The 14,156-nt window shown below is 47.1% G+C and overlaps 1 protein-coding gene across 2 annotated transcripts in view; it reads left to right on the top strand.

Annotated features, from left to right (window-relative positions):
• The window catches only part of RABGEF1 (RAB guanine nucleotide exchange factor 1), a 99,722-nt gene that overhangs the window by 55,417 nt on the left and 30,149 nt on the right, over positions 1–14,156 (top strand). For both annotated transcript variants that reach the window (XM_030185653.1, XM_030185654.1), the window contains one exon: positions 5,156–5,322. In XM_030185653.1, coding sequence (XP_030041513.1) covers positions 5,156–5,322 — 167 coding nt within the window. The remainder of the gene's footprint in view (positions 1–5,155; positions 5,323–14,156) is intronic.

Below are 14,156 nucleotides of genomic sequence, written 5' to 3'. Positions count from 1 at the left end.
TTCAGTTGGTCAAGGAAGCAGAGCTTTAGAACAAGTATAAACATCAGCCAGAATCAATACATGCCATTACAATAGTAGAATGTGTACCTCTTTGGAAGTCATTTATTTATGTGTAAACTTGATGATAAAAGCTCAGGTGTTCAGGATGAAGGGAGTCTGTGTGTTGGAAAGTAGTATCCATATGCTCTGTTTCCTTCTTCCTCATTATTACTGGCAGTCCCCTTTAAAACTCTGACCAGCCGATTCATCTCTCCCTATTCAGTACCTAGAATTACTTAAGGTATAATTCTTCTGTAAAGCCATAGCAGGGAAATTGAAGGAAATTGTGTGAGAATTGTTTTCCTACTTATTTTATTTATTTGTTGCATTTGTATCCCACATTTTCCCACCTTTTTGTGGCTTACATAGTTCCGTTTACGGCGTTAGCCGGTTCCGGTCTGAACAAATACAATGTATAACGAATACACAAGGTGATGTTGTGGTAGAATGAGGTACATGTGTGATAGGTATAATAGGTATATATAACTTATATCTCAAGTACTTCAACTCTGCTGTCCCCATCCCAGAGACAATGATCATATCACTCAGGTTTGCAACAAAACAGTTGTGTGTTGCTTTAAGCCACACAAATGTGTTGATTTTGGAAAATAATTGGTTCTACGCCATGATTTTTGACCAAATAAGTTCTTAAAATAAACTGGACCTTCAGCTTCTTGAGTACTATCTAAACTAAGATATATGAACTTAGGCTGCAGGACTGGCAGCAAAGCTAGATGGACCACTTTGTCAAGATGGTGCAAGGTCTCTTCTGGTACTATTTGCAATTCTTTGCCTCCGGCACCGTGGATAGAAACAAAATATTTGCTTCTATGATGGTAGCAGCACATCATGACCTTAAAAAGTTAATAAAAATCAGGGGAGGGGGGGAAGAAGAAGGAAAACTTAGATGACAAAGCTCAACAATGGGACAATATAATTTTATCTTCAAAGAATTTAACATTTCAGTTTTACCGACCCCTGGCAGTGTCCCTTTTAAGTGAAGATTTAACCAGCCTTACTTTGCTACAGTTTAATTCAAACTACAGCCCATGCTCACAGAACCTAAACAGCCTGATGAGGAGTCATATGCTATGATCTGACAAAACTAAATGCAGTATTTAAGACTAGCCGTTAAGCCCGTTAAAATGGGCGAGATTTCCAGCTACCTTCCTCGCCACCACTCCCTCCCCCCTCTGTGCGGGGCCCCCTGCACTGATCTGACAGCGCCTCTCACCTCTGTGTGGAAGCGCTGCAGGCAGCAGCAGATCGCTCTGCTGCTGCCTGCAGCGCTTCCACACAGAGGTGAGAGGTGCTGTCAGGTCAGTGCAGGGGGCCCGATACGGAAGGGGATGGGGGGGAGGGTGGAGGTTGGTGCGCACGATGTTCATTTCCAGGCTCCAGTGGCAGCGTCCGACAGTCCGACTCCGTTTCCCTCTCTGTTCCGCCCTCTGACGTCATCACGTCTTGACGCGAGGGCGGGACAGAGAGGGAAGTCTCTACTGCGCATTTGCAGGTGAGTCGGTCACTTGCCATTTATATGTTTGGTTCCCACTTTTGGGGTGAGATAGGGAAGGAAAAAATGTTTACAGTTGGGAAAAAAGCAGTTCTTTGGATAAAGCAGTTATGGGTGAATGTGCTTCTTGGGATAATCCACGAGCTGTGATTCATAAGGAATGGCTGCTTCTGCATCATGGGTTTAAAAAAATTGTAATAAAATAGGAATATGAATTTTTGTTTTAATTGATCAACTTTTATTGGACTTGGAGGCAGCCAAGCTGCTATGTTAACCAGTTACTGTGGTCCCAAAGCCTCTGCGTGTGTCTGTGTCTATTTTGAGTTTCTACAGTTTTGCATGAGTTTGCTTGATGTACAGATATGGTGATTGCATGGTAATTAGAAACCATTTCCTGTTCCTTGCCTTTTACCCTAGCCTCCCAACCCCCTCTCCCACACACATTTCATGTTTGTTTGCATCATCTTTTCATTTTCTTCTTGATTTTGGAACAGTGTTGATGGAGAAACTGAGAGGTGGGTTTATCAAAGCAAGATTTAAAACAACAAAACAAAACCCTGTAGTTTGCAATTCTACCAGTGTGACACAGTGGCGTAGCCAGACTGCCAATTTTGGGTGGGCCTGAACCCAAAGTGGGTGGGCACAAAATTTTCTCTCTACCCCCCTCCCCCAGCAAAATTTAGTCACACTTTTCAGTGAGTTTTCAGAGGCTAAAACCTCCTGCCTCAGGTCAGTATAATGCTGTTATGGTATCCTCTCCTGACCTAAGGAAGGAAGTATTGGTCTCTGAAAATTTATTAACACAGGTACCATATTACTTTATCCTAAATTAAAAATAAAATTATTTTCTTTACCTTTTGTTGTATGGCCATTTACTTTTTCTCATTGTGTTGCTCCCAGTCTCTAGATTCTGCTTTCCTTCGTCTTTCTCTTGCCAGGGTTTCCTGTCCATTTCCTATGGCTTTTCATCTTTTCCTCACCCTTCTTCGCCACATGCCCCTTCCTCTTATTCTCCAGTCTTTCCCTACTCTGTCCTCTCCCTCTTTCCATCCAGCAGCTCCCCTCTTTCTCTCCCCATCCTTCCAGTGTCTCCCCTCTTTCTTTTGCATCCAGCGTCTCCTTTTTCTCCCTACCCTTCCATCCAGTGTCTTCCCTCTTTCTCTCATCCTTCCACTCATCTACCCTCTCTCCTGATCCTTCCATCTAGTGTCTGTCTCCCCTCTCCTTCTATCCAGTGTCTATCTCTCTACCCTTTTCTGTTCAGTCTCCTCCCTCTCTCCACATCCTTCTAGTTTCTCCCCTTTCTCTCTGCATCCTTTCATCCATCTCCCCTCTTTCTCTCCCTATCCTCCCATGTCCAGCAGCTCTCTTCCCTCTAGTCCCTTCTTCCTCTTCCTTCCTTGTCCAGCAGCTCTCCAGCCCCTTCCTCCTCTCCCTCCCATGTCCAGCAGCTCTCTCCCTTCCCTCTAGTCCCTTCTTCCTCCCTTGTCCAGCAGCTCTCCAGTCCCTTCCTCCTCTCCCTCCCATGTCCAGTAGCTCTCTCCCTTCCCGCCAGTCCCTCCCATGTCCCAGCAGCTCTCCCTTCCCGTCAGTCCCTTCTTCCTCTCTCTCCCATGTCCCAGACGCTCTCTCCCTTCCCTCCAGTCCCTTCTTCCTCTCCCTCCCATGTCCCAGCAGCTTCTCCCTTCCCTCCAGTCCCTTCTTCCTCTCCCTCCCATGTCCCAGTAGCTCTCTCTCCCTTCCCTCAAGTCCCTTCCCCGCGTTCAGCGTTTCCTTCCTGCCCTGTCTTCTCCCCAGGCTCCGCTGCATCGGTCCCTGCAAGTGGAATCCTTCTCCTTTTCAGCCGTCGCGCAGCGCTGCGCTGCCATTCACACAGGCAGCTTCGTTCCTCCCCCACCGCGTTCATCCGGCCCTAACAGGAAGTGCATCAGAGAGGGCCAGAATGGACGCGGCGGAGGAGGAGCGAAGCTGCCTGTGTGTATGGCAGCGCAGCGCAGCGCTGTGCGACGGCCGAAAAGGAGAAGGATTCCACTTGCAGGGACGATGCAGCGGAGCCTGGGGAGAAGACAGGGCAGGAAGGAAACGCTGAATGCTGCCTCCGCGGGACAAAAGGGCAGCGACAGCGTACGAAGGATGGGCGGGCCTGGAGGGAAAATGGGTGGGCCTGGGCCCGTCCAGGCCCACCCGTGGCTACGCCCCTGGTGTGACACCAAAAGATTCTAAAGTGTTTAAAAACACATTTAATCTCGATTGAATAAGGAAACCCCATTTGCATCATTGTTTAATTTCGTATCTGGCTAAATTCAGGAGACTGCTGTTTAAGAAGTACTGCTGATAGGATTAGTGAGGGGTAGCGCACACCTAGAAAGGGATTATTATTTCTTGAAGCGCACTACCAGGAAAATAACGCTTGTTACAGTGTCACATAATATTTCTTTATTTTATTTATTAGATTTTGCTTACACCTTTTTCACTAGTAGCTCAAGGAGAGTAGTGCTCAGGGCTTTTTCTGAGGGGGTACTTGGGGGTACTGAGTACCGGCACCTTTTCCATTGTCTGCTAAAATCGACCCATGGATCCCAAGTTTTAATGAAAGAGCTCAGGCTCTACATACCAATTCTGCCTTGCCATAGATTCTGTGACTGGTTGCAGGGGGTCCTGTTATTGTGGGGTGGGTCCCTCAGTGATTACCTCACCCCTGAAGGGTGGCCTAGCATTTGAGTACCGGCACCTTTTTGTGCTAGAAAAAACTCACTGGTAGTGCTGTACAGGTCAAAGGAAAATGTTAACTTGAATATCAGGTCAACTACTATATACTGAATAATGTAGTGTCGTCGCCTTGTTAAATGGAAAAGATGCAGCGAAGGGCGACTAAAATGATAGCGGGGATGGGACGACTTCCTTATGAAGAAAGACTAAGGAGGCTAGGGCTTTTCAGCTTGGAGAAGAGACGGCTGAGGGGAGACATGATAGAGGTATATAAATTAATGAGTGGAGTGGAACAGGTGGATGTGAAGCATCTGTTCACGCTTTCCAAAAATACTAGGACTAGGGGGCATGCGATGAAACTACAGTGTAGTAAATTTAAAACAAATCGGAGAAAAGTTTTCTTTACCCAATGTGTATTAAGCTCTGGAATTCGTTGCTGGAGAACGTGGTGGAGGCAGTTAGCTTGGCAGAGTTTAAAAAGGGGTTAGACGGTTTCCTAAAGGACAAGTCCATAAACCGCTACTAAATGGACTTGGGAAAAATCCATAATTCTAGGAATAACATGTATAGAATGTTTGTACGTTTAGGTAGCTTGCCAGGTGCCCTTGGCCTGGATTGGCCGCTGTCGTAGACAGGATGCTGGGCTCGATGGACCCTTGGTCTTTTCCCAGTGTGGCATTACTTATGTACTTATGTAATCCACTTAGATATGCAGAAGTAAAAGCAAACAAAGAAGTTGTGGGTGATGCCTTTTCACTGAATTAATTATATTTGTGGCTAGCATTTAAAAGTTCTATTCTCCTTTCACTGCCCTGACCTGTAAGGAGTATAATCATAGGAAGGTTGCTAACAATAGGATTCATGTAACTCTCCCCACTCCAATTTTATTGACAGAGAACCAGGAGACGAAAGCACCAAGCCCTTCCATAAACAGACAGGTCAGCATTGAAACGGAACAAGTATCCAAGGAGTTTATTGAATTTCTGAAGCCCTGCCAGAAAGCAGGTCATGACGTTTACAAGCAGTGTAAAATTTGTTTGGAAGCAATGCAGCAGAAAAGGGTAGGTCCAGTTTCTTGCTATTTGTCTTCAACAGCCTTTTAGCAGGTACATGTGGAATTGTTTCTTAAAGTTATAGCACAGAGTAGCTTGTCTCTTGCCATTGAGTATGAATGTCTCTGCAGTGTGGCATAATGTATTTTGATAACTTTTCCCGTCTCTTCCTTCCCATCTGTAATCTTTCTTAGAAACTAAGGGTGCTTTTCCATGCTTTTTCTTCCTAAACTCTGACACCTAGTATGATATCAAAAAGACAACATTGCATTTCTTATACTACTAGAAAATTCCTCCAGCCATGGGTCAAAGATAAGCAGTGACAAGAGTAAATTAAGAGCTAAGAAGGATTTGAGGAGTGGAGGATGGTTGGATTATTTTGAGTAAATATTGCATGTTTACTGGAAATATTCAGCACTACACAGTAAGAATCAGTCACCAGTAAAACTTTAACTTGACTTTGAACATCTGCTTTAGTGTAGTTGGTTGGCAGGTGCAGATTTATGGAGGCAAGTTTAGAAGGAAAGTTATCGGTTGTAGGTTGGTTTGATTTTCTTTTAAATTTCCACTTCATTTCTGCATAACTTAAGAAATTTCAAGCAACCCAAATCAACCCCAAAATCCAATCTCAGAGAGACAGCCACCAAATGAGAGGACATTAGAAGTCAACTTAGAAATCTTGTCACTGGTGCCATAGGGGCCATTTTCCCCAAAATGATAGGAGATGCTCGACTCAGCACACATTACCCTGTGTGTAAAAAGGAAAACAAAATATGGTAGTATTATGGACATAACTGGCCAGGCCATATTTAGATGTAGAGCACAGCAGGTAGTACACATAATGGAAGGACTCATAAGCACTGAATATACCACCAGTTTCTTTTCCTCCCCAACTCCACCAATTTACTCCATCTCAGTTTTTGTCTTCTCCCTCCCCCTCATCTATACCACAGTCGTATCCCTTCTAGTCTAGCCTGGCCTATCCATGCCACCCAAACTGAGGCAGGATGATTGTTTTATTTTTGTGAAAAAGGAACATGATATTCCTTTCCATTTCTCTTTCAATTTGACTTAACTACAGTGGTGGAAATAAGTATTTGATCCCTTGCTGATTTTGTAAGTTTGCCCACTGACAAAGACATGAGCAGCCCATAATTGAAGGGTAGGTTATTGGTAACAGTGAGAGATAGCACATCACAAATTAAATCCGGAAAATCACATTGTGGAAAGTATATGAATTTATTTGCATTCTGCAGAGGGAAATAAGTATTTGATCCCCCACCAACCAGTAAGAGATCTGGCCCCTACAGACCAGGTAGATGCTCCAAATCAACTCGTTACCTGCATGACAGACAGCTGTCGGCAATGGTCACCTGTATGAAAGACACCTGTCCACAGACTCAGTGAATCAGTCAGACTCTAACCTCTACAAAATGGCCAAGAGCAAGGAGCTATCTAAGGATGTCAGGGACAAGATCATACACCTGCACAAGGCTGGAATGGGCTACAAAACCATCAGTAAGACGCTGGGCGAGAAGGAGACAACTGTTGGTGCCATAGTAAGAAAATGGAAGAAGTACAAAATGATTGTCAATCGACAAAGATCTGGGGCTCCACGCAAAATCTCACCTCGTGGGGTATCCTTGATCATGAGGAAGGTTAGAAATCAGCCTACAACTACAAGGGGGGAACTTGTCAATGATCTCAAGGCAGCTGGGACCACTGTCACCACGAAAACCATTGGTAACACATTACGACATAACGGATTGCAATCCTGCAGTGCCCGCAAGGTCCCCCTGCTCCGGAAGGCACATGTGACGGCCCGTCTGAAGTTTGCCAGTGAACACCTGGATGATGCCGAGAGTGATTGGGAGAAGGTGCTGTGGTCAGATGAGACAAAAATTGAGCTCTTTGGCATGAACTCAACTCGCCGTGTTTGGAGGAAGAGAAATGCTGCCTATGACCCAAAGAACACCGTCCCCACTGTCAAGCATGGAGGTGGAAATGTTATGTTTTGGGGGTGTTTCTCTGCTAAGGGCACAGGACTACTTCACCGCATCAATGGGAGAATGGATGGGGCCATGTACCGTACAATTCTGAGTGACAACCTCCTTCCCTCCGCCAGGGCCTTAAAAATGGGTCGTGGCTGGGTCTTCCAGCACGACAATGACCCAAAACATACAGCCAAGGCAACAAAGGAGTGGCTCAGGAAGAAGCACATTAGGGTCATGGAGTGGCCTAGCCAGTCACCAGACCTTAATCCCATTGAAAACTTATGGAGGGAGCTGAAGCTGCGAGTTGCCAAGCGACAGCCCAGAACTCTTAATGATTTAGAGATGATCTGCAAAGAGGAGTGGACCAAAATTCCTCCTGACATGTGTGCAAACCTCATCATCAACTACAGAAGACGTCTGACCGCTGTGCTTGCCAACAAGGGTTTTGCCACCAAGTATTAGGTCTTGTTTGCCAGAGGGATTAAATACTTATTTCCCTCTGCAGAATGCAAATAAATTCATATACTTTCCACAATGTGATTTTCCGGATTTAATTTGTGATGTGCTATCTCTCACTGTTACCAATAACCTACCCTTCAATTATGGGCTGCTCATGTCTTTGTCAGTGGGCAAACTTACAAAATCAGCAAGGGATCAAATACTTATTTCCCCCACTGTATATATCCACTCCATTTCAGAACTTTTTCAGATCATGGCATCATATATTGCCAAAACTCCCTCTGCTCCTCTTGTCCCTTTGGTAAAATAACTTATATATCCTGGTGACTATAGGGCTGGAGGAGAATGGCAAAATACCAGCTATTCCCCACCCTTGACCCTGCCCAGTTAGCACAGAAATCTTTACTTTTGTGTCTATAGTTTGTCTTATAACCTCCGTCTCTGTGTATTCTTTGTTTTCTCGTATTTTTCCTCTCTGCCTTCATGTTCTTTGTCTTTTATGAATTCTTTCCAGTTTTCTCATTTTTCATTTCTCTTTACTCCATGTGTTTGACTCGCAATAGCCTGTCTCTACCTTCTCTCATCTCACTCGACTTCTCACCCTTCTCACCTTCAGGTCTCTACCCTCAATCATGACCTCTTTCCTCTCACCTTTCTCTCAGCTTCTCTTTTCCCAGTCCCACAAAGATGTACTCAAATCTCTTTCAGCTCCTCTTTCCTCTGCATTGTGTCCCCTGTACCTTCCTCTTCTTTCTGTCTCCCAAATCATGTTGCCTCCTCCCAGCTCCCTTCCCCCACCATAGCCCATGCTCTGTCCCTGGGTTCCTCTCGCAGCCCGTGTCTTCTCCACTCACACAGCTACACTCCCAGTTGCTGTCTCCATCACTCAGCCTCCCAATATAGTAGAATTGGAAAAGGTGCAGCGAAGGGCGGCTAAAATGATAGCGGGGATGGGACGACTTCCCTATGAAGAAAGACTAAGGAGGCTAGGGCTTTTCAGTTTGGAGAAGAGACGGCTGAGGGGAGACATGATAGAGGTATATAAAATAACGAGTGGAATGGAACAGGTGGATGTGAAGCGTCTGTTCACGCTTTCCAAAAATACTAGGACTAGGGGGCATGCGATGAAACTACAGGGTAGTAATTTTAAAACAAATCAGAGAAAATGTTTCTTCACCCAATGCATAATTAAACTCTGGAATTCGTTGCCGGAGAACGTGCTGAAATTGTTTAGCTTGGCAGAGTTTAAAAAGGGGTTAGACAGTTTCCTAAAGGACAAGTCCATAAACCACTACTAAATGGACTTGGGAAAAATCCACAATTCCAGGAATAACATGTATAGAATGTTTGTACGTTTGGGAAGCTTGCCAGGTGCCCTTGGCCTGGATTGGCCGCTGTCGTGGACAGGATGCTGGGCTCGATGGACCCTTGGTCTTTCCCAGTGTGGCATTACTTATGTACTTTCCTCTAGACCTTTCAGACACTTCCAGCTCTTTATAGCAACATTCTCTTTCCCAACTGATAACTCCTTTGAATACCCCTTCCTAGCTCCCTCTATTTCTCTTTCCACAGCTGCAGTGCCTGTCCCGATCACCCAGCCCTTCTCCCCCTTACACTCTTTCTATTTCTTCTAATCTTTTACAGCAGCATTCTCTCTCCCATGCAGTAACACCTTCCTACGGCTCCACCCAGCCTCATTTCCCCATACAGTTCCTTTCTGCCCTTGTCAGTCCTTCACGGCAGAATTCTCTCTTCTGTCAGAAACTCCTTTCAATCCCCTTCACCCCTTCCCAGATCTCTCTCTTTCTCTCCCCACAGCTTCACTTCCAGTGCATGTCCCCATTACCAGCCTCTCTCCCCCTTACATCTTCTTTCTGTTTCTTCCAGCCTTTCACAGCAGAATTCTCTCTCCTAGGCAATAACCTCGTTCAATTCACTTACCCCTTCCTATTCTGCTCCCCTCCCCTTGCAGCTGCTTTCTGCCACCTCCAGCCCTTCATAGCTGCTTTCTCTGTCCCTGCCAATAACCCCTTTCAAACTCCTTCACTGCTTCCTTGCTTATCTAGTCCTCTCACAATACTTTTTTTTTTTTTTTTTACTTAATTGCTACATTTTGTGGAAACACATGCCGATAAAGCTATGTGACTGTTTTCTTTCAGTATCTATCTGTTGCTCTTCTCCTCCCCATTGGCACTACAGGCAGGAAGTGCTTCTATCCTTGGTTACAGCCTGTCAGTCAGACACAGCCCGCCAATAGGCTATAAAACATCTCTCTCTCTCTCTTGTAGCCCATTGGTCAGACATTCCAGCCAGTAGGCTACAGGGGGGGAGTCAGGCTCTGTAACTGGGATATAGAAACACTTCCTGCCTGCCTTCCTGTGCTATTCTGCAGCATGGAGGTTTCAGCTCCAAATTTAATTAAGTGTATAATAAAAATATTGAGCATGTCCAATCATCCCCAGAGCTGGCACCCATGACTGGTACTTGTGTTTTACTATCTACATACAAGAAGTTCTTATTCTCATCTGCAACCCTTTCATGTTTGTGGTATTCCACCATATAGCAAAATCAATAGAGTTGTCTTTCCAGCTACTTAATATTAATCGCTAGAGATATCAACATTGTGAGCAGGTGACCCTCTTTGGACAGCTTCCTGTGTGAACTGCTAGAGATTTCCAATTTACAGTCTTGTAAGTTAGCTGTTCCTCAGTCTGTAATATAGTACAGATAAGATCCCAAACTTGTTCCCAAATATATCTTAAACTGGGGCAAAGGAACAACATGACCAATATGTAGAGCATTATCATCCATTTTGTAAAATATATATAACTGCAAGTCTTTATTAAAAGATTGCACAGCAGTGGTGTAGCCACAGGTGGGCCGGGGCCCACCCACTTAGGGCTCAGGCCCACCCAACAGTAGCACACGTTTAGTGGTAGCTGGTGGGATCCCAAACTCAGCCAGCTGAAGACTTCCTCCTGATGGTAACGAAAATGCTACTCTCCATGATACCGGCACCTGCGTATGTTCCGTTTTCAGCGCATGCCTGCTGCAGACTTCCAAGGTGGAAAGAAGCATTTTGCCACCAGCTGAGATATTTTTTGGGTGGTGGTTAGGGGAGGGGGGAGAACAATTGGTGCCCACCCAGTTCTTCCCTAGGCCCACCCAAAATCTGTTGTCTGGCTACGCCCCTGTTGCACAGTACAGACTGAACAAAAGAGTATACAAGTGCAAATACATTCAGTACACATGAACATCATGGAAGTGAAACCTATAGTACTTCTGTAATTGTAAATATTTACCAATACTCAAACTAAAATGCAAAATAATCAAAGGAGGGGAGTTTCTCACACTGGATATCCAAGATCTGGCGTCAAATACAGCAAAGTAAACCAAGGGAAATAACTTGTCAGTTACAGAAGACCAGTACTCTTCAAAGCCCAAGCCTGTTTCCAGTTAAATTCAGTTTTTCGACGAATGGCAGTCAATTTCTGTATCTTATAAACATAACTAAGTTTCACTCTCCATAGATTCAAAGATGGAATATTAAGAGTCCTTCCAGCTTGCTGCCATTGTCAACAAAGCTGCATTTAGAAAATGTCTAATCAGTGTAATGTGTCACCTATAAAATCCAGCGATATCTTTCCATATCATCAAGCTGATCAATCCATAGACTGGTGGGTTGTGTCCATCTACCAGCAGGTGGAGATAGAGAGCAATCCTTTTGCCTCCCTATATGTGGTCATGTGCTGCCGGAAACTCCTCCGTATGTTCTCTATCTCAGCAGGTGGTGGTCACACACAGCAGCAGCTCTGGCTAGGCCTCCAAGCCTAATTTTTAGGTTTTGTTGAGTGCCTGGGGTTGAGGGCTCTTCTTGAGCAAGTGCAAACCTGGTGGCGCCAGGTCCCTCCTTTTCTCCCCCCTCCCGCTGGCTCCGTTAAAAAAAAAAAAAATTTTGAACGTCCTTAAAGGCGTTTATTTCGACGTTTATTTAAACGTTTATTGCAGCTACTCACTGGGACACCAGGTCGTTACAGCTCGGAGCGGAAAGCAGGTAATTTTTACCTTTTTATAGCGGGCAGGGGGTTCCCCGATTGATCTCCACGTGGCATATGGCGTCGGAGGGCGAGGGCGCAAAGAGTCGCTCCCCGGATCGCTTAGGCGCTTCTAGAGGGGATGCGGGGGTCTTAAAGTTTGATTCGCCCTTGTTGGGTGACAGTTTCGTGACCGATGAGTGTCCCGGTCCTTCCTCCGGTGTGGCGGTTTTTCCCGCCATAAACGCCCATCCCCCGCTGCTCGCCTCCGCCATCTTGGCCGGCCACGCGGCTCGGACGGCTTCTTCGTGGGCCGCCCTTGAGGGAGACATTAATGCCATGGACGCCCTTAATTTGGGCGACGGCACCAAAGCGGCTAAAGTTAAGCGCCGTTTTTCCCGCGCGGCTCCTTCGCGGAGTGTCGCGCCGGACGCCATTTTGGATGCGCAGCATGTCTCTCCCCCGCTCTTGCGAGCGCCGGTTGAGGGTGCGTCTAGGGCTGTAGCCCAGGCTGCGGAAGTGCACAGTCTGGGGGGTTTCTCCCCCGAGTTTGTTTTGCTGCTGCATCAGGCCTTCCTTATGCAAAACGCTGCCCCTGCTCCCTCGTTTGGTAAAGAGGTTGAGGTCCCCGGAGGTAAACGCCCTCGGGTTGATTCCCAGGCCTTGGAGGACCTTGTCTCCTCCGATGTAGATGAGGGCAGCGTATCTGAGTTCTCCCAACGGTCCTTTGCGGATTCCTTGGAGGAGACGGATCCCCGCTCGGTTGGAGCGGATGACCCCTCTGCAGCGCGGCTTTTTAGCTCAGAGGATTTGCCCAACCTGTTAGTACAGGCCATGGGCATTTTGAAGATTTCCTCTCCGGAGGACGTCTCTCCCTCAGCACCTGTTGGCTCTGCCATTATGCTGGGGACGAAACGCCCGCCTAGAACCTTCCACGTGCATGATGCCATGCACACCTTAATTTCGGCTCAATGGGATGTCCCGGAAGCGAGCCTCAAAGTGGCTAGGGCTATGTCCCGCCTCTATCCTTTGCCTGAAAGTGAACGTGAGGCCTATCTGTGGCCTACCGTGGATTCTTTAATCACTGCGGTGACTAAGAAAACGGCTTTGCCGGTGGAAGGTGGCACGGCCCTAAAGGACGCCCAAGACAGAAGATTGGAGGCGGCCTTAAGGTCGTCCTTTGAGGCGACTGCTTTAAGTTTGCAGGCCTCGGTTTGCGGTTCCTATGTGGCCAGGGCGTGCCTGACTATGGTGCAGCGGGCTTCCCCCTCGGATCATTCCTTGAGGGCTGATTGGCCGGCCCTGGAATCGGGCTTAGCCTATTTGGCAGACTTGCTGTATGATGTCTTGAGAGCCTCAGCTAAAGGCATGGCTCAGACAGTCTCTGCGCGGCGGTGGCTTTGGCTGAAACATTGGTCTGCTGACCACGCCTCTAAATCCCGCCTGGCTAGATTGCCTTTTAAAGGCAAGCTGCTCTTTGGGGTCGAGCTGGACAAAATCGTGACCGATCTCGGCACGTCTAAGGGCAAGAAGTTACCAGAGGTCAGGGCTCGGGCTAGTACTCGTTCCGGTACCTCCAGAGGATGGTTTCAGGAAGCCCGTCGGTACCGCCCGGGCAGGTCGGGCTCCTCTGCCCCCTCTTCCTTCAAGAGGACTTTCTCCCCCAAGCAGCATTCCTTTCGCAGAGACCGCCGTCCCGGAGGTGCTCCCTCCGGTCCTCCCCCAGGGTCTCGTACCCAATGACGGGGCCTTGGTCCACGCCCCAGTGCAGATTGGAGGACGGCTGTCCTCGTTTCTGGGCGAGTGGACCACAATAACTTCAGACGCTTGGGTGCTGGAAGTCATCAGAGACGGCTACAAGCTAGAGTTCTGCCGACCCTTAAGAGACGGGTTTGTACTCTCTCCCTGCAAGTCTCCGGTCAAAGCTGTGGCAGTGCAGCAGACCTTGGACAACCTGATCCACCTGGGTGCGGTCGTTCCGGTGCCAGAAAATCAGATTGGCAAGGGACGTTACTCCATTTACTTTGTGGTACCAAAGAAAGGAGGTTCTGTCCAGCCTATCCTCGACCTCAAAGGGGTCAATCGGGCCTTGAAAGTGCGGCACTTTCGCATGGAGACTCTCCGCTCTGTTATAGCGGCAGTGAAGGCAGGAGAGTTCTTGGCTTCCTTGGACATCAAGGAAGCGTACCTGCATATTCCCATCTGGCCTCCTCATCAACGCTTCCTGCGTTTTGCAGTCCTGGGACGACACTTCCAGTTCAGAGCCCTCCCTTTCGGGTTGGCTACTGCTCCGCGGACCTTTTCCAAAGTAATGGTGGTCATCGCGGCCTTCCTGCGAAAGGAAGGAGTACAAGTC

Source organism: Microcaecilia unicolor, chromosome 13, assembly GCF_901765095.1.
Source record: "Microcaecilia unicolor chromosome 13, aMicUni1.1, whole genome shotgun sequence".
In the NCBI taxonomy this organism is placed as follows: domain Eukaryota; kingdom Metazoa; phylum Chordata; class Amphibia; order Gymnophiona; family Siphonopidae; genus Microcaecilia; species Microcaecilia unicolor.
Note: the sequence above shows the minus strand (reverse complement) of the source record. Positions and strands in the feature narration are given on the sequence as shown.